A 22091-nucleotide genomic window follows, 5' to 3' on the forward strand; every position below is an offset into this window, starting at 1 on the left:
TCCTCAGATTCGCGCCACCATTGGAAAAAAAAGGTTTCCGGTGTTGGGGAGCCTAGGGTTAGGGTTTCTGAGAGATATGGGATGTTCCATGCATTCGTGAGCCTTATCGCACGCGGTTGGAAGCTGTTTGGGCACGGTGATGACATCGGTAATGTCGCCGCCGCCACCGGAAGAGAATGCAAGGAGGACCTCCTCTGGTTTCGCGACATCGGAAAGTTCGCTGCCGGCGATTTCTCCATGGCCGTCGTCCAGGCCAACTAGGTCCTCGAGGTCTAGAGCTAGATCGAGTCCGGCGGCTTCAGCACCTTCATCGGCGTCTACGACGGCCACGGCGGCCCCGATTGCTCCCGCTATGTCTGTGATAACTTGTTCCACAATCTCCAAGGTTAGTTACTTCGCGATTCAATCTCTTTTCTTACTAGATTACTTTCCTTGATGACATAAATTATAAAAATAAAAAGGCCTATCTTTAACAGCTTATGTGTATGTGGCAATCTTAATCAAATTAATTGTTGGCACTTGCTTGTTGGCTAAACTCTCTTTCAATCCAAGTTTTCATTTTTGATATGGTTTGAGAGTCCATTGTCATTGTCACCCTAACAATTTTATCACTTTTAGTTTTCTCTGTCTCTCATTCCAACCAGCTAGTTGGTTATTCTTTCCACCGGTAGTTGCCAAATCTTGGATTTTAAACTCTTCTTTCCACCGGCCAGCTGCTTCAAACTTCATACGAGCTGAAATGCTTCCCAGTGGCTATCTAATTAGATCCTTATTATGCAATTTGATGTGAATGATTTTTATTTACCTTATTATGCAATTTGATGTGGCAACTGTGCCGTGGAATTGATGAAAATGCAATTAGAGCGTGTGCACAGTTTGTGTTTGTAGTAAGAAAGCTTTTTTATTTCTCTAGTATGTACACTTTTTTATTTCTCTTTTCATGTCAATTTTTTGTTGTTGTTTGCAGAACTGCTGTACAAGATGGTTTGTGAACCTGATGAAACTGATTTGAGCATGCACATACCTGCTGTCATGCTTCCACTAGATGCAGGTACAAGGCTGGAAAAAATGCTGACAACTACTTCATCTGGTGAGCTTCCTTGTGCATGTTTTGTGGACTTGTAGTAGTTTCTATTTGATGCAACTAACTTAGTGATGGTCGCAATATCTTTAATGCTTATGACTTATCAACAGATTCTAATTGCAATGTAACTACTATTTGTTTTTCCTAAAGGGGAGGGAAGCTTTCTAAAAAAAAATCCGTTTTGCAGTGTCTGTGCAACTACACTCGCCACTTCGACCAGCTGTTGACGTAGCAGAAGTATTTCTTTGGATGATGGCAGTTCTTACCATATTGTGTGCATCATATTGGTCAGCTTGGACGACCCGAGAAGCAGCTATTGAACAGGATAAGTTGCTAAAGGTCTGTTTAATTTTCCTATTCATTTAGTATTTACTCAAGTTGGATTTTCATTTCTTTTCTTAATATGTTGTCGATTCTACTACTTACTCTCATTTTTTTCTTTTCTTATAGGATGCTTCAGATGAACTCCCAAACACTAAATATGCTAGTGTTAGTGGAGTTGTAAATATGAATGTGAAAGCTGCAGTCCTTTTTGTTGTATTTGCTTCGTGTTTCCTGTTTATGCTTTACAAACTGATGTCGTCGTGGTTCATTGATGTTTTGGTTGTTCTCTTCTGTATTGGTGGTATTGAGGTATTAACTTCCACTAAGTCAGTTTAAAATTTGATATTTTTGCATCTGCGAGGGGAAAAAAATCTATTTGCATATTACTCAAGTCTGTGACATTGCATGAGTACATGTTATAAAAACTCTTTGTTTCCAATACTGAATTCAAATTTTGTCTTTCCTACTATTGCCAATTTGCCATGTTATTCTCTGCCAGGTCATTGCTAACCATATTTTTTCTTGTATGTCTAGGGCTTGCAAACATGCTTGGTTGCTCTTTTGTCCAGGTATGGTGTATCTTCTTTAATGAATGTTATTAAGAAGCTCAAATTGGATCCGAAAAGAGTTGACATGTTTTATGATAAAATAATAAACCTTGTTGGAATTTGGATGGCTTGCCTTTTTTATTACATGATTAGCTTGATACCTTAAGCATTAAAGCAATTGTCTTGCCTTTTCATTAATTATTTTCAAATCTTAGATTAGAAATTGATAAATGTTGTTGTATGAGCTTGATATTTTGTGCACAACCAGAAGTTGTTATCAATATAGATAAATTAGCAATTGTGACCTTATAATGTGTTTTTTTCCCACATAATCTGCTACAAAGTGTAGATAAGTGAAACTGGTGGCTGGTTTGATAGAAAAAATGAGCTGTATAGTCAGTGTTAGTCAGTAAAACAGCCAAGGCTTAGCTCCCCTGCTCCCCCTACGTAATACTTTTAGATGGAGCAATGCTGTTGATGGTGCATTTTGTTTCCATATCCCTGGGATTTTGTACTTTTCTTTTATATTTCTAAGACGATTTTACCATACAAAGCCAAAGGTAATGTACACATTTTGGAAAAGTCTGACACACTGACATTTTATTCTCTAGAAGATATCATTATAAAAAAAATAATATTTTTCAGGAGACACCACTAATGGACTCGCACAGTCACATGCATGTGCACACACTCCCACAAAGCTGACTAAATGACTGGGGAAAGGATTTCCTAGGTGTTACCTACATTCTTAGTATTTAAGACTTCATTGAACTTAATTTTATCTTTCATTAATTTTTTGAGAATGTGTTATTATGTGATTAACTTAATTTTTGTATGTGTGAACTACATGAGATGTTGATAATCTTTTTGCATTTTGACATTTACAAACAATATATTATATATTATATAAATGTTTCAAATGATATAGGATCAGGATGCTTTAATACCTAGTACTCTTGAAAATCATGTCACAAGGTAAAATAGTCTCCTTTCCTCACATTTGAGAGTAATTTTCAAATTTCAGAGATTGAGGATATTGTGTTCTAGAATGTTTAAGTTTCCAACCTTGCATGCTTTTATTGCCCTTTTTAATTGAAGTTGTCATTATGTTCCTCACAATGTTAACTTGTAGAAGAAACTTATTTTGTTTTCCTGTGCAGGTGGCTCAAGCATGCTGGAGAGTCATACATCAAAGTACCTTTCTTAGGAGCTATCTCATTGGAGTATATGCCATTCTTGCTTTCTTTTTTCTTCTTTTTAAACGGTGGCGTTTGGTTGTTGTATGTTGTTCTTGTTCGTGATGTTATCCTCGGGGTAAGTTTGCATTCTTCTCTAATCCTAATAGTATTAGTTCATTAATATCTATTTTTAATATATATATATATATATATATATTTTAAATCTATATACATTAATTAAAGTTGAAATAGAATTTTAAATCACTATTTTATTACTGAAACAAAAGGTGCCAAACGGTACTGGATTTTTACTGGGAGCGATGCAATTAGTGCTATACGCGATCTAGTTTGTCTTCAATGTTTTAAAGCTCCATATATGCATGCTAGCTCGACCATTATTGTTTGATATTTTCAATGTAAGAAAAGATAAATTAGATGCTCAATTGATTACTTTATTCAATTATAGTATATTTTGAGCACATGGATGTGAGATTATTTAAACTTAATAAAAAATCTTAAGTTTAAATTTTGACATACAATTATATTAAATATTTATAAGAAAAGTTTTATTGTTTATAATAATTTTAATTATGTGATTTAAGTATGATTATTTCTTGTAAAATATACTTGTGATATATATAAATATTAGAGTTTGCTTCAAATATTCATGATAAATTGATGATGGATGTTATTGCTTTTCGAATCTGTCAAAAATATGGACATCTACTCTACATTATATGCTCTTGTTCCTCATAGGCGCCTATAGTAATTTACTGAATGTTAACAGGGAATAGCACTGATAATCATAGTTCTACAGATTGTACATGTACCAAATCTCAAGGTAATTATTTAAGTGTATATTATGTTTGTGTTGTGCTTTATGTTAACCATGATACAATTATTCTTGAAATCCGTTTCTTTTCAGTAGAAGCCATTTAATGGGCACTCTGATATATACTTTGACAATTTTTTGATACATCTCTCATTGCAAAGAAATGAACTAACAACATATTTAATTTGATAAGTGCATATGGTGCTGCATTGCTTCTAGTTTCCACTCCTGCTTGTTTCAGCAAACACTCAGATATGTAATTTGTCAAGTTAGAATCTGTCTTGATACATTTATGTTGCATGAAATGTTTCTTTAGGAAAATCAAGGGCTTGTTCTGGGTGATTGTAAGTTTTCAAATTTTTTATTTTCAAATGCAAATTTAAGAACATAATGTGTTCAGCTAAAACGGGGTTGAATTGATTGTGAATCAAGTTTCAAAACACTTTTAACTTAATCTTTAAAACTAAAAAATAATCTTTTTTGGTTTTTTTAGTTGTAAAAATAATCCATTCAAATCTTCAATCTCTCCTAAAAGACCCACATGTTACTGCCGCTATCACAGTCACCAACAATACCACCAGTCAATTGCTGCTGCCATCCCCACCGACCACCACCATTGGTTGTCACCATTATCATCATTACTGCCACTATGCCCACTACCACTGGTCATCACTGCAATTGTCATCTCCACTTCCATTGCCCCTCTCCACACTCACCCACCACCACCATTGTTGTCAATTTGCCACTACCACCACAGCTAGTCAACCAATATTCTCATGTACCCTTACTAGTAAAGGAGAATTGATGCAAAATCATCTCAGTCGTTGACAACAAACTTGTCAGTGTGAAAGAAAAAAAAAGTAATCATCTCAATTTTTCTTCCTCTTTGTTCTGGAACTAGGACAACCAGCATTGTATAGGTGCATGACATTTAAAGATGGGAAGTTAACGAGCCCTAAGGAAAATGCTCGAAACTCAGATCTATGTTAGTAGTCTTTTTGTGAGATAGATACCAACATGTTTTTACATAGGATTAGAAAACTAGGATCCTTGAAAAAAAAAAAGCTTTTAATATTCAGTTTTTTTAAACTTTTAGTTTCTTTTTTCTAATAATAATGTGAATATTTGTTTTTCCTATATCACTCGTTTCTTTCTATTTTAGAATAAAATTGAAGACGTCTGGTTGCCTAATTAATGTATATAATTTGTTTATAGTTTTTTTTATCCAAATAAAAATGATAATGAAAAAGTTCAAAAAAATATTTGTTTCAAGAGTTTAACTCATTCATACATGATTTCAAATAAAAATAATTTTTTTAACTCATGGTTTGTGACATGAATTTGTGACATAAATTGAGCAGCAATTCTACTTTAAATTATTTGTTATCTAAACCTTTTGTTCATGAAGTTTATTTTTTGATAAAAATAAATTAAGTATTGATGATGGAGAAGTCTTTCATTGGAGTAAGTTATATATAGTTTTACTTTATGTTAGTAGTATATTAGTATATATCAATCTAAAGTGGTTCAGCTGCCTCTAAAGTTGTTTCAGCTGCTTCTAAAGTGGCAATCAGCGTGCCTATGCCTGACATTACTAAAAAGGAGACAAGTTTCTTAGAGGCTAAAGCATTCAAGCATGTTAAGGTTGAAGATTGAACCACACGGATGAATACAAGTTATATATTCTACACTTTTTAAAATTTAGCTCATAATTAGTTAACAATATATATATATATATATATATATATATATATATATATATATATATATATATATAGTGCTATATATTTCTTCTCTCAATAAACAATGTAGTACTATAATGGAATATGAAACTTGAAATGTAGAACAATATATAGTTCCATCATTAAGAACGATCTCGATTTGCACTCTTTAGAAGGAAAGTCTTTGACTTTGAGCATAATGTAAGTGCTTATCTATACGTTTATGCTTATCTATACGTTTTTTCTATGATTGAAGATTAAATTATTTTCATGTTGTAAGTTACTTTTAAAAGCTATTGAAATAAAAAGAAATTCAACAGTTTATTGAAATAAAGCTAAAAACACATTATGGACATATCATAAGTCATGAGCTTTCTCAAATACTTACATAAGTATGTATGTCATAAGATAAGTTGTAAATAAAATCTTCCAAATGCACTAATTTCAATGGTTTGCTGTTGTGTTTTCTCAGTACATTGAAGGTCCAACTTTCTGACACCACCCTGGGAACTAGAAGTCCCATCAGGTACCATAAGCGAAATGTAAACTCCAATGTGAGTTTTTCAGCTATTCCTTGACCCTTGTGTGGGATTGGGATTGAATTTCCACTCTCCTTGGACATGTTGCATGGTTTATGATTCTCTGTGTGGTTATGCTCATCACCTGACTCTGCTTCTATTTCACCACTCTTTGCAGCTTTATCACCCTTCAGCTCTGAACACCTTTGAACAGATAGTATATAGTGCCAAAGGAAAGCAAATTGTAGTTTTTCTTGACTACGATGGAACTCTCTCTCTAATTGTTACAGATCCAGATAAGACTTTCATGACTAGAAAGGTTTTCCTTTTATTCCTATTTTTCTCTTAACTCATATCCATTGAATAAAGCTTGTGTTTGTGATTAATCTGAGACTTTGTTTTCTCAAATTAGATGAAAGCCACACTAAAGGGTATAGCAAGACATTTTCCCACAACAATCGTGACCGGAAGGGAGCATAGTTAGAAGATTTATTATTATTATTATTATTATATGATTTTTACCTACAGTTGAAGATGATATGTACATATTAAAGACTTTTACCTACAGTTAGGAGATGTAAGTAGAAGTTAATGACTTTTACCTACACACTATACATAGTAGGTAAAACCTATAGTGACAGACAATTAGCCATCATTATACACCCCTCAAAGTTGACAGAAGAAACGTCTATGGGACAAAGTCTATCATACATTTAACTACGGATTTTTTATTTATAGTGACAGTTTTTGTCCGTAGATATAGATCATTTTTCTTGTAGTGAAAATATTTCTTAATCCCCTTTTTGGGAGACCTTGCATCCTACCATGGAAGATTCACTAGTAATAAATTGACATTTTTTCCTAATTAAGAACCAAATTAGTTTTTTTTTTGTTTGCATTCAAAATAAGTAAGCAATTACCAAAAGTATAACCATAAAATGATAATTTATTCAAAAATACTTCTAGGCATTCCCTTAATAAACTAGAATTATAGCTATCATGCATATATAAAAAGTGGAGGGTGAATTACATAATCCGAAGGACATCCTTCAAACTAAATGCAAAAGTATGATATGCACTAATAGTTTTCTTTTGATCTTGAAATGCCATTATTTGCATATATAGACTAAATACCCATATAAAAAAACAACAATGTTAATGACCAAATAATTTTTCTAACATTTGATCAATCAAAGGAAGTCATAAAGGATTTTTACTAGTGATCAACCTCATCTAATTTTCTATAATCAATACACAAATGTCAACTTGTTAGAAATGAGTCCATCTTGGTCATTCTATACATTCTACAATATCTTGTAAATAATGGTAACATTTGTTTCTTCTTAAAAAAAGCAAATTCTAAAAAAAGATTTAATTATAAGATATTCTTCTATTAACAGAAGTTTGTTTATGTTTTGTCACAATCATAAAAAACACTATTTTTAAAATAAACGTAACCTTAAACGTTTTTGAATATGACAATCTAAAAGTTTTTTTTTCACAAAATTATAATGAAGTTCCTTAAAAATATTTCTAAAGTAACATTAATTTTGTTTATACAAATACTTTTTTATATATTAATAAAATAAAAATATAATAATAAAAAACATAATTTATTTAAAAATTTATTGGAATGATAATAATAAATAATTAAATATAATTAGTTCATATATTTTAAAATATGATTAAGAAAAATAATAATTAAACATGTTCTATAAAATTATTCATAAATAATTAAACAATTTTATTAAAAAAGATTATTATAATATTTATAAACAAATAAAATTATTAATGAAGATGGGAATAGATAACGCTCGAGGAGTGTTCATTCATTCATCCCAAGAAAATGAATACATAAGTTTTGCATTATTTCCTGTAATGTAGACCTAATACAAAGTAAGGGATATGTGATCTAACTACTATGCTTACATGATAAGCATGATATTGTCCTACAAAATCAAATACCACAATAAAATGTACAAAGTCACTCCCTCCATTTGGTTGTTGAGGTTCAACTTAATTATGTCTGGTTCTAATATATTAAATAATACATATAAAAATAATATTATATATATGTATATTAAATAATTACGTAATTTTATTTTATTTTATTAATGATTAAAAAATGTAATAACTTGTCAACCCTATAACATGTAAACTATTTTTTATATTAAAAAATAACACAAATTCATGATAAAGGTTATCATGCAATAAGTTTTAGTGTTTTGTTAAACTTAAACAAGATGACATATTTAATTTGATTTCATCTTTAATTTTGAATATAATATGTTATGATGAGTCATGATTAATGATATTTTTAAGTGAAATTTAATTTTTAACATTATAAAATTATAAATATTATGTTATTTTTATTTAATATTACTTAATATATTATATTTAAAATTTAATTTTTTATTTAGTTATTATTGATTTAATTACAATTAGATTAATGAATCTTAAGCTATTACTTTCACTAATTTAATAACTAATTCAACATAGGAGAAGTGCCTTTCTCATGTAATAATCATTTCATTTCCTTATTGTTGTTGTGTTAAAAGTTATCCTTAGCGCCGACTCGCTTGACAAGAAATAGAACAAAGTAGTTTAGAACAACCCATCAGGTAATAATTTCCCATCAGCCCTTAAAGCAAATCTATCAAATCCTCCTTTGTAACTCCATCATACACAAACAACTCATAATAAAAAAAAGAAGTAAGAAAGAGTTGTTGTAAGAAAACAAAAACACATAGGTGGAACTTTAAGTAAGAAAAACATACAAACAAATATAGTTTTAGTAATGGCTGTGTCCACATTCATATTGTTGTGCATGAATCTATTAGTATGAGACATTTTATTTTATTTTCCAAGTGAAATCCCTCTGGATGAAGGAACAAGAAGCCTTAGTGCATGTATATAATTTATTCAAAGCTATTAGAGTCAATTCATTGAGTTTAAAAATACAACTAGGTATGTGATAAGAAAACATGGTTGTTAGTATACAATGCGCTCTTGTTAAACTCTTGTTAAATGGGCAACAACATTAGTTTGTTTCTTTGTGGAACTTACTTACCATCTAGTTCTTAGATCAATTTATTCACATCATTCTCATCTAAAAAGTAAGTTCTACTATAATGTGATAGGTTAAATATAAACTTGATTAGATGGTTGATTTCGAAGTCTGTTTTTGGTTTACTTCTTCAAAGGATGTCATACTATTTATTTGTTTGTTTGTTTATCTATACGAGGGGATACAATCTAGCAACAAACCTAAGAAACAATGGTAACAAAACGACATTCATATCACTTCAATATATCACACTACCATGTATATATATATATATATATATATATATATATATATATATATATATATATATATATATATATATATATATATATATATATATATATTTAAGATGCGAGAACCATGACAATGCGTGCTACCACTACTAGAAAATATGGATTTAAAATCGTCAATTTAACATCAGTTTCTAATTAAACATATTTTAACATAAATGCGGTGACATGATTGTAAATAATATGCATTAGTTAACATCAACATAAGCTCGTTAACATCAGTTTCCTTCAAACCTGATGTTAATGTAACTTCGTTAGACGATTTATTTATTTGATAGCACTGGAGTAGCAAATCTTGTTTCTCTGGTCAATGTGGTAAGAATTTCATCTGATGTCATTAAGGTATTATAATTATTAATAATAATTGTCTTGGTTGTTCGCTTTGTTCTTTCAAAACTAAAATTTAGTACTAATGATGTCCTGCCCCATAAATGAAAATGTGGGAGTTTGTTTTTTTTTCTAACTTAATCTGTGTTTAGGAATGAAAGTGGATGGGGACTTGCCTAAACATGCTGATGCAAGACAAGATGGGAAGACAAAGTTGTTACAGAAAATCACATATCATATGCATTTTTTCACCGGTCACAATTTTTCCTAAGTCAATGCTTTACGATAACATACTGTGTGAACGTGTGTTGTGTCGAGCGAGGGGTGTATGATAACTAGCTAGCTGTATTGAGGGATATATCATAATTTTCACTTTTACCTTGTGGTTTGGTTCTTTTGTTTCTCACATATGTTTCTTGGGTCAGAATCATTTTTATTGAGTATCCTGGATAAATGCTTTCCTCTTCAAGGCAATCCAGACTAAGGAGAAAGAACTCATCCTCCTCGTGATGAAGAGATAGACTTGACATATAAGCAATTGAAGACTTGCAAATGGGGCTACGAGGTTTGATTCTAAGTTTATGTTTTTTTCTTCACAATTATGAGGTTTGGTTCTACTTGTTCTTTGGTCTCTATAAAATTTTCCCTTTTTTATCCTTTGAAGGTTTATACGGGTAACTCTGCCATTTGTCTTTTGGACTAAGCGTACTTATTTTCCTTAGAGCAAATTTTTATTTTTAATCACCATCTACATAGCTCCTTTAGCAAAAAGAGTAGAAAGGTCTTAAAAGTGTCAAAGAAAAGCAGATATTCTCTTCAAGCTTGCAGTGTACATGATACTACTTGCAGTGTACAAGTATAAGTATATTCTCTTCAAGCTTGTGGTTTCCTTGATGGTATTATGGATTTATGTTAATGGTCTGACCACTGTAAGAAGAACTTACACTATTTAATCTTGTTGTCGTTGATTTGAATTGGATAGCTTTGGATTTTGGGACATTTATCTTCACACTAGAACGAAGGAAGCAAATAACTAGCAAAAAATAATTTAACACAATCCTTTCCTTTGGTAAAAAAGAAGGATAACATGAAAAAAAATATTTATGTATATATTTAAAAAAAAATTCTGAGAATGGTTGTATCTTCCCCCTTTCCCAGATATATATAACTTGTTCAAAGGAAGAGGAAGTGATTTGTTGTATTCAAAATGTGCATGGATTTGTTTTGGAGGGTAGACCTTTAAGGTACAAATATTTATTGAAACTTGTCATGCATCTCTAGATTTAGCACTGACTTTAGCATTAGGTATAGTCCTATTTGTTGGACCTTTTGCTTCCATTTTGCATATGCATGATTGGGAAAAAGTAGATTAATCATGGTTGAGAAAATTATTTTAATGCGGGAAAAAGAGAATAAATACAAGGATAAAATCTATGACTTCTCAATCTTTGTTCGCGTATCACATGAATCATGAACACAAATAGTATTTATACTATCATTGTAGATGCAATTGCCTTTGATGTTTTGATGATGAACATGATGATGTGTTGCAATTGATGCAAATGAGCTTTTCAAGATTAAATTCAAGACAATACTTCAAGATTACAAGTCACAACATCAAGATGATCACTAGAATATTAGGAAGGGAATTCCTAATTGAATTAGCAAAGGTTTGGCCAAGTGATTTAAATTAAAAAAGTGTTTCTCAAAGGTTTTACTTTCTGGTAATCGATTACCAGAGGATGTAATCGATTACTAGTGGCCAAATACGTTTTATAACAGCTACAAAAATTTGAATTCGAAATTTTAGACTGTGTAATCGATTACACAATTTTGGTAATCGATTACCAGCAGTTAGTAAACGTTTTAATTCAAATTTTAAAAGCTGTAATCGATTACACAATTACTGTAATCGATTACACAATTACTGTAATCGATTACCAGACAGGATTTTCAGAAAAATAATTTCAAGAGTCACAACTTTTCAAAGGCTTTATTCATGACCACCAATGGTCTATATATATGTGACTTAAACACAAAATTGCTCAGAGATTTTCAGAACAACAAGTGTTTATCCTCTCAAAGAGCAAATTCATTTTATCCTCTTACAAATTCCTTGGCCAATTCAATTGCAATTCATTAAGGAATTATTTGAGTGCTCAAATCTTTAAAATCCATCTCTTTCTAGAGAGATTTGTTCTTCTTCTTCTTCTTCTCATTCTCTAAGGGATTAAGAGACTGTGAGTCTCTTGTTGTAAAGGAATTCTAAACACAAAGGAAGGATTGTCCTTGTGTGTTTAGAACTTGTAAAAGGAATTTACAAGATAGTGGAACTCTCAAGCGGGTTGCTTGGGGACGGACGTAGGCACAAGGGTGTGGCCGAACCAGTATAAAACTGAGTTTGCATTTTCTCTTCCCTTAATCTCCTTTATTTATTATTGCTTTATATTCATATTCAAATTGTTTCATTTGAATTAATATTTAAGAAGATTGTCATTAAGGGAATTCATAACTTGAGTAAAAAGTGAAATAGATTTTTAATTAGGGGAAATATTTTGGAATATCTTAATTCAACCCCCTTCTTAAGATATCCGAGGCCACTTGTCTAACAATCATAGCTCAAAAAATCTACAAAACTTCTTTTTGGTAAATTCCATATAAAATTCACATGTGCTATACTTTCATTTCAAGTTTTCTCTAAAACTTTTCAATTAGTCCTTATGATACTTTGAGCTAATAAGTCACAATATTTTTGCTCACTTGTGTTGATGATTAGCTTGGTTTTTGAATTACATTATTTTCCTTGTTATGGATACATAGTTATTGAAATACCATGCTACTTTCCAGTCATAAATTACAGAAGAAAGGTGAAGAAATAATTTTATTTCTCAGCCATTCTATAGTTTCACTAAAATTCATTTCACAAATTTTAAGTCTACATTTCATCTAGCATAGGTATAAATTTTTTACACTAATAAAATTATTTAGTATGATATAATAAATAAGCTCTATCAATTTATCAATTGTATCAATCATTTAGTATAATATAATAAAGGCGAGCTCGAGGCAGAAAATAAAGCATATAAGGTTAGTTATGAATTTTATCAATTTATTGTTTGTTATAGGATTTTATTTCGTAGATAATTAGTCATAAGAAGTTGATCGAGTTTAAATTCATTGTTTACATTTATTTAGTTGGGTATATGATTTATATTAGAATAAAATTAATATATTTGTTTTGTAAATTAGGTCTGGTTGGTTCAGTGTAAAAACAAATAAATATTTAAAAAATTTACAAAAAACAACATCTATTGACCTTTACAACATGGGTTTTGACCAAAACTTTTACATTGATTTTTGCCATAACCGATGTCATAAACACATTCAACATCGGTTTTTTTATTTCATAACCGATGTAGAAAGTGTTTCAAAATACACAATTCAATATCGATTTTTAGAAGAAAAAAAATTGATATTGTTTTTTGCACTACAACATCGGGTTTTTTTCCTTCTAAAAATCGATGTTGTGAGTGCACTACAACATGAATTTTTAACTAAATCGATGTTGGTTTCTGCATATTTTACATTTTTTGCTTATTTCTTATGATACAACATCAGGTTTCTTAAAAGCCGATGTTGTATAGTGTATTTTAACATCGATTTTCATAATTGATATTAACATTAATACTTTTAATGTCCATAGTTTCAATACCGATTTAAAATCGATGTTAAATATCCAAAATAATCGATGTTAAATGCATTTTTTTAGTAGTGTATAAATAGAATACAACTTATTCATAACATTCTTAAATAAAAAGTTATAGTATAATATGATAGGTTAAATATAAAATGAATTAAATGGTTGACTTTGAAATCTTTTTTGTGTTTACTACTCCAAAGAATGTCATACTATTTACAACCTAGCAACAAAACTAGAAAGAGATAGTGAGAAGGGAAGGAATTGTAGTCCATGGGTAGCCAATAAGAGCTACGTTATAGATGATCACCAAGAAAATTTGTCTATCTACAAGCATGAGTTGTCATAGTATTACAAGAGAAGCTGATCTCCACTCTTGGAGTATCCTATATTAATTACCCAATATCCTCAAGTGAGATGATTTCTTGAACTAGAAACTGTTTTGATCTTTTTATCTCGCTGTTTTCTCTCTAGGTAAATTACTCAAAACCAAGAACTAGATAGAAAAAGAAAAACATATTTACCCGTGAAATAAGTCTGACTAGGAATCCATATGATTCATTATTTCACTTTAAAAATTTGATTTATCTTATACACATCAATCCAAAATTAATTAAAAAATTCTGTTAATTAAAAACATTAATTTTTTATTCTTTTAATTTAATTGAAAACAACTTTAAGGTAAATAAAAACAATTGTTTAAAGATTAGATATAGATATAAATTATTTTCCAATTATTACTGACTTAGTCCCTCTATTCTTGAAATGTTCAGTTAAGTTTCTTAATTTCAAAAAAAAATATTATAATTTTTTTTTCTCACTTATTTAACGTGTTGTTGGTGCCAATTTGAACACACTACACCAAAATTCAAAATTGAATTTTGGTGGCAGTTTCTTAGTGGCAGAGTGGCAGTCTAGAACCTCCCCAAAGAAAATTATTCAACCTTATGGAACAAATCAGTCAAAATTTGAAAGGATTGGATATGATGAATTTTATAAAAAAAAATTTGTAAAATCCAAACCATCCCATTTACATGCAAATGTGTATGCTTGAGATGGATCAATGATTTAGACCATTTAAATTTATTTATTGTTTTTAAAATCTAATATACTTTTTATAAGCTAAAATTTTATTAAAATACACATAAATTCAACACAAAACTAATATCATACACCAGATGGGGATATATATATATATATATATATATATATATATATATATATCCTTTAATTCAAATTTATAAGCTAATATAAGAAAATAAAACAAGAAAATACATAAAGTGTCACGTCCTGATCCCCTATTACAACATTGCTCAAAATGTGCCTGCTCACCCTCAATTGCATTCATCTTAATTGCAAGTTGCAATATTCATTTTAAAACATTTAATCTTTTTATCAAATCATCAAATCCCATTGATTAATTTTTCATTTAATATATATATATATATATAATAATAATAATAATAATAATAAACATTGGATTCACTGGTCGGATGAATGAGTTAACAAAATTAATCATCAAAACCCGTGAGTCAACCCTAAAGTCAATGAATTTAAATGAGTTAGTTTATCTAAACACACCAAATATCCAATTTAAACTCTTTGAATTATTTTGATCAATCAAAATTTGTGGATAATGCAGACATGTGAACACCGACCCCTATTAAAAACCAACACTAAATTTAAAATTCTTGCGGTGGACCATTTTGCTAAATGGTAGTTTAAACTGCCTCAAATATTTTTTAGGGGTATTTTTAATATTTATAAGATTAAATAATTGACATACATAATAAATAATGGCGGCTGTAACTATCCTAAAATTTTGTTAGAATTTTTACATTTTCCTTTATTTTTAAAAACTAATAAAAAATAAATAGATTAAATATTAATGGCAGTCTGAATCGAACCTAACTCTTGGAGAATGTTTTTACAATTTTCACATTTTTTAGAGGTAGGTTAATTCAATACGGTTGGAAATATGCTAGCAGTTTAAAAAAACTGCCTTATCTTTTATTGGGTTTTGGATAAATATTTTTCTTTTTTAAATTTAAATAAAAATAATATATTAGACTTTAAGTTTCCAGTCAAAATAATTTAATTTTTTAAAGACATATATCATATATTTATATTTTACGGTCAGTTTCAACTGTCCTTATGTATATTTTTAATATTTTAAAAACATATTAAACTTTGGAATCACTGCATGATACATTATATGTTATGAAATATATTTTATGTAATCGTTACTACATCAATTGTATCATAAGCAATGTAGTAAATGATGTAGTGAGATTTTTGCAATTAAATTAATGCAACTTTACGATGTTGATTGTTTATAAACTGATCTAGAGATTTCTTAATTACAACATTTAAATTGATGTTGATCTAATATTTAACATCGGTTCAAATTTAAACTGATATAGAATTTTTTTCTAACATTATTTGAACTCTCATTGTCACCTTATATCTCTCTTACATCTCTATGTGTTCTTCACAAACACTACTCTCTACCTCACCTCCACCACAATTGAAATCGTTGCCAACATGAATGCCCCCCAAACCACCTCAAGTCCATAACTATGAACCCATAACACCACTGCAACCCTTGTTGTCACCACGAATCCATCTGAGTGCGTCGTCCAATTTATTCTCTATTTTATTGTGTTTCATGATAAATTTATGTTAAAAAAAATTTGACTAATCAACTTTGATGAGATTCTTTTTTTTAATCACAATTTTTTATTCATAAGATTCAAATTGATGGACTTCTTGATTATCACTTCATTATTTAGGTAGTAACTTTACAGCTAGTTATCCATTTCCGCACACGAAACTGTATATATTGCGGTCCAAATTATAGAGAACCTTTTCCCCTGGTAAATAATTAAAAACGATAGGGTCAAATTTCAGACAAATATTTTTAAAAAAAATGTCCATCTAATATTAAGTGTGCTTAGAAAGAGAAAATGTATATTTAATTTAGCAAAGCACGAACTCTGAAACTTTTATTTAATATATAAGGAAATTGGGCTTTGCAAAAGCAGTAATCATTCATATTAGTGGACAAGAACCAGCACAAAAAAAAAAAAAAAAAGTGAAACGAAAAGAGAATAAGAAATACACGACCAGTGACTGGATCGGTTCACAAGTACTGAAGTGTTAACTATGAATTATACGATAAATTAACAACTGCACCGATCTATTGCATCAGTAAATTTCTAATTATTGCAGCTTGAGCCGTGTCAGTTGTATCCAGGAGCTCAGATAAACGCTCGCTTAGGTCACCCACTTCCCTGTGTAAGCTTCTAATATAGTTGCATGTCTCTTGCAACACCTTGGAAGCTGAAACCTGGATGCATTCAAATTTCACTTGATTAAAACAGCTAGCTCTACTATATATATATATATATATATCAAAATTCACAACATACATAGAGTTTGTAATATAGTAACATTTTTATGCTCGATTTGTTTTTCTTTTTGTTTTTCATGAATTTAACTAAGATATGCAAGATCCTACAAATGCTGGACATGTTTGCAAATAAGAAAAAGTCAGAAGGGTTTCAAATATTAACAAAATGTCAATTTAACTTGAAGAAAAAAGTATTTCAAAAGTTCCAAGAAAACATTCATTATGGTAACTATCGATATCTCACTATTTTTTATCCTAATTAAGAATATCTAGGTAAGATTATGTTGGGGAAGTGCTAAAACTTAACTACCACTTGATTTATCAAAATGGCAAAATCAGCTCTTGCAAGTAATTAACTTGCAACATAATGAAACATGGTTTCAAAATTGCGGAGGATGCAATATTGAGGGTCTGCAACGGCATCCACACCACAATTGCATTGTTTTGTTAAAGAAACAAAGAGTGATTATATTTTGATAATAAAAAATTTCAAACACTTAAATAATAATTTTTTTTATGTTCTATCACATTATATTATCAATCAAATTAATCATTTATCTCTCACTTTTTTTCTCAAGTTGTAGATAACAAAAAATTGTCCAAGAAATATTTTTCAAAAATAAAATCACAGGAAAATCCGTAACCTAACGTAACACTGCAACACGATGGGTGAAATAACCGCATCAGACCGCAACGCACTTCATAGTTCTCATACAATTAGTTTTTCATTTTTTTTCCCTTTCTTCATTTTGTAGATTTTTAGGGAATTTTGAAGGGTTAGCTAGCTACATAGAAAAATGATAATGAGCTAGTAACGAGGGAGAGGTAAAAAATTTTAGAAGAAGAACAAGAGTTACAGAATGTTTAAAATGAGTCATGGTGAATTATATTAGTGCAAACATAAACTAAATTCACACTACAATAACCGCACTAAGCACCGCAACTGCCCTAATGCCCACAACTACAACCGCAATTTGAAACCATAATGAAAACAAAAATTAGTAATATGCTAACACTGATGCACTGATTCTTTAAACTTGATAAACTATCAGTTTTGTACCCATATCTGTGCATCATATAGTATACTAATTTATAGAGCTTAATAATAAAAAAAATAAGTTAGAAGTTAGGTAAGTGTGAATGTGTACATATAAACACAGAAAGAGAGGAAGAATCTTGTAGAGAACTAAAAAAAAAGTTAAATGAATATATGTATGTAGGAGGAACCTTGTCAGAGCGCCTATCGCGAATCTCTGGAAGAAGCTGTTGCAACTTAGAGACAAGATCATTGATCTGATCATCGGTGATATTCCTTGAACTACTTGTTTGCCTTGACCGTGACCTCCTGCTAGACATCTTATATATGTAATAAATCAACTAATCTTAAGTCTAATGGTGAATCCTAGCCAATAATATGTAGTGATGAGTTGGTAATGATCAGTTATGAAATATAGCTAGTGACAGGTGAGAATTTGAAATTGGTAAAACTAATTAAGTGATGTAGCTAGGTGGGGTTGTAGAGTGTGTACAAGGAGCTAGCTAGTGATGTTGGGGATCGAGAAAGAAATCAAGACAAGTAGTAATGCATGGGAGAAAGAAGAGGGCTATGGTTGTATTTAAATAGTGTCTTGGAGAGAGAGAGAGAGAGAGTGAGAAGAATCACCTTTCTAGAGATATGCTATAATATCGTCCCAGAGTGTTCCCAAATATGGGGTTAGAACTTTCAGAGCACCGTGTGCATGTTTCAAGTGAGAGAAAATGAACAAGAAAGAGAGAGAGAGAGAGAAAAAGAGAGAAAGAAAGGCTTGTTCTTTTGTTTTCGACCTTCTCAGTCTGTGTCAGTCTCTACACGCAATACCATGTTATCTAAAGATTTCCAACAATGCCATGGTGCAAAAAATTACTATTATATTCTCGGGATATTTTAATTAATTTTTGAGAGTGTAGCCCTTTTGATATAAGAGCTTATTGCAACCTATTTAACAAAATCTTATTTTAACGACTCTTTCCAATAACATCCAGAAATTTGTGTGAGCGGCGAGTGAGGTCACTGCTTATTAAAATAAGCAAATGATTAACCAGCATTAGCAGCAATGAAAAGTTTCATCCTAGATCTTTATAGATATTAATTATATGGGACAATATAAAATAATGGGTAGACAAAATGGGGGAACAGCAAATTAGGGTAACGTGATCACCCAGAACTTAAGTTGACTAGTCAATGCAAAAAACACTCTCTCCATTTATGTTTTTAATTTCTTAAACAAGGACATGGTCTCCAAGGCGTTTCCAGAACATGTCTATTCCAATTTCCAATCGAACCAAGATCATCCAAAAGAAAGAAGAGAATCTGAAAATGAAACGCTTATGTTTGACGATATTACCATGGCATTTCTAAATTTTGGTGAAAAAACGAAGTTGTAGATTGATAGCAAATTACAGATAGTTTAATTTGCAAGCATATACATATGAGCTTTAAGATTAAGGTTGATTAGGACTTCAATATCATAGGTAAAAGGGAAATCATGTGCTTTATTTTTCATATATACCTTTTATAACAGTTAGCTAGCAAGGGGAGCTGGAATTTGGTCATATATATGTACTGTGATGCTTGATGTTAGAATACCCCATTATACTCTGTATAATGATATTTTTGTCTTATCAGAAAAACAATGATGAGGGTTACATTTTAGTTTTTCAATTCATATTACAATATTGGTGTTTGGGGGCGAGGAGGAGGACTCAAGGGTTGGTTTTCAAATGTCTAATTTAAAGAGTGTCATGCAGTCCCTTATTCAATTCTTTTCTTCTGCATCATTTTAGACTTCTCACTTCTGACAGCAGTTTGAATGGATGTATAACAAAGGCAAAGAAATGAAAAATGTAAAGTGTGTGTTTGGTTTAACTTTTTTTAAAAAATATATATAACACTAATTTTTTACCAGTTTTTAATGCAGTTTTTAAAAAGTACGCAATTATTTATTCAAAATTAATCCCAAGCAAATTTACATATGAAAAATGACATTCATTTTCTAAAAAGCTTATTAATAAAAAGAAATGAAGAGAAAATGAAATGGTTTGTGTCACCATAATACAATCACAATGGTGTTATTATCTCTATTATTGTCACTATTAATTGTCATCATTATATTTATTATTATTATCATCAGTGTATTATTATTATCATTATTATTTTCATTATCATCATTATTATGTTTATTATTATCATTATCATTACTATTATAATCATCATTGATTGTTACCATAACTAATTAATATCCTTATTATATTGTTACTATTATCATTACCATTAGTTAAGTGATTTTTTTATCTAACTCTTTTATTTTAATTCTTTACTATTATTCTCACATAAAAAGGTTATTCTCATAGAATAAGTTATCCAAATTAATTAATGAATCATTATTAATTATAGTCTTTCCTTACATTTTATAAAATCAGCCAAATTTTTAGCCGAGAAAGTAAAAGTAAATTCGTTCTTAATTCAAAATTAATTAGTTTTACAAGCCACTTAAATTAAATTCATACAAAGGATGGATTAATATAATTAAGGTTGTGACAGTACAACTACATTTTACTCATTTTTGGCGTAAATTGATATTTCTTCTTTTGTTGATAAAAATAACACTACAAGGATGGATTAAAAAAAACACTAATAACATAAGAACTTTAGTACAACTACAAGGATATTGGATTTTACGAAAGCATTTTCTTGTAGCCAAATAAGAATGCCTACGGAAGATCTTGTCAAAATTTCTTTTTAAAATATCAGCAAAGTAAAACAAATCTAAACTCATTTTAGTTTTCATTTTAAAACTAGTAGAGTTTTAGTTTCACGCTCTCACTAGCAAGGAATCAAATCAATCTAAACGAAACAATCTGATTGGCACAAAAGCATGCCCACATGATCATAAATTCTTTCTAACATGGATACTCGTTTATGTAATGATTGTCTTTGTCTAATAATATATGGACAAAAAATAATAATTTTATTAATGTATAATAGAAATATATAAAAACTATATAATAGCCGCCTCCATTTTTTAATTTCTCCTTTTTTTAATAAATTATTTTTTATTTATTTTCTTCTTCTGCCTTGCCTTCCTGTTTATTTGATGATCTAATTATGTAAATCTATACACTCAAAAGATCTCTACCAAAAAAATACACTCAACAGACGATTAATTAAAATTTCAAAGTTTGAACTTTTTTAATTAAGCAAGTAAAATTTGAACTATAATTACAAATTTATGATATTTAATAATCGAATTAAAATTAGTTTTAAATATTTTATAAGTTTTGAACCGTTACGCTTATACATTAGTTTAAATATAAGTTGATTGGTTTTTGTGTGTTTATAAAACAATTTATTAAATACCGGCAAAAAAATCATAACAAATACTACATTTTAAGAAAATATTACATAGACAATTACATTATGTAAATTATTATATATTTAAAATTTATAACAAAATGTTGTTGGTGCTTTTGAAATTAAATGAAAAACTTTATTATCACTGATCAATTGCAAGTTTCAACTCTCAATTACTAACTACTTTTCATTGTAATTTTCAAACTATTTCAATTAAATTTTGTACATAATTCAATATTTAGTTTATTATATTTTCTATTGATATTTAAATCAAATAGAATCAAGAGGAAAAACTAAATTTAATAAAGCATGATAATTATGTAATCATGAGTTCTTGAATAATGTAACGGTTGAAGAAATAGATGAATCACAATTATGGAGTGTTGTGTGTTGGCTTGTTCAATGGAAGGAAGATTTTTCAATGGATTTTTGAATCATTAATTTCATTTCTTTAAAACCTGAAGCTCAAGATAAATGGAGATGGGAGTGGGAGAAATGAGAAGAGTACACCACAAGTCAATTTTTGTATTCTAATTAATCAGGTCTCTGCTGCTTCTCTTGAAAAATTCTGGTTGCTTTTTGCACAACTTCATGGCTTTCTCTTGGCAAGTTATGCTTGATAGTCTCTGCAGAATCATCAACCAAAAAAAGAGGAAATTTGTTTGGGAACAGCAATAGTTACATTGCATCTTCTGTCAAACAA

General features: G+C 29.8%; 2 protein-coding genes across 9 annotated transcripts; one reads left to right on the top strand and one right to left on the bottom strand.

Moving 5' to 3' along the window:
- Positions 1-245: 245 nt before the first annotated feature.
- Positions 246-6948, top strand: LOC114416526 (signal peptide peptidase-like 2). Of its 8 annotated transcripts, none has more exons than XM_028381420.1 (11): positions 246-385; positions 968-1090; positions 1272-1423; positions 1535-1717; positions 1943-1977; positions 3117-3270; positions 3922-3975; positions 5510-5641; positions 6160-6241; positions 6384-6524; positions 6618-6948. In XM_028381420.1, exons 2-8 carry the CDS (start codon positions 982-984, stop codon positions 5582-5584), a joined length of 762 nt encoding a protein of 253 aa, XP_028237221.1. In that variant the 5' UTR covers positions 246-385; positions 968-981; the 3' UTR covers positions 5585-5641; positions 6160-6241; positions 6384-6524; positions 6618-6948. The 8 variants fall into 8 exon arrangements, with proteins under 8 accessions (XP_028237221.1, XP_028237220.1, XP_028237223.1 ...); XM_028381419.1 differs by having other exon boundaries at positions 6160-6213; XM_028381422.1 differs by having other exon boundaries at positions 5510-5610.
- Positions 6949-16559: 9611 nt separating this feature from the next.
- On the bottom strand, positions 16560-18823 carry LOC114416528 (transcription factor PRE3-like). Its single transcript, XM_028381428.1, has 2 exons — positions 18226-18823; positions 16560-16935 (listed from the first exon to the last, which is right to left on the bottom strand). Exons 1-2 carry the CDS (start codon positions 18352-18354, stop codon positions 16786-16788), a joined length of 279 nt encoding a protein of 92 aa, XP_028237229.1. The 5' UTR covers positions 18355-18823; the 3' UTR covers positions 16560-16785.
- Between the last annotated feature and the right edge of the window lie 3268 nt (positions 18824-22091).

This window comes from Glycine soja, chromosome 6, assembly GCF_004193775.1.
Source record: "Glycine soja cultivar W05 chromosome 6, ASM419377v2, whole genome shotgun sequence".
NCBI lineage: Eukaryota > Viridiplantae > Streptophyta > Magnoliopsida > Fabales > Fabaceae > Glycine > Glycine soja.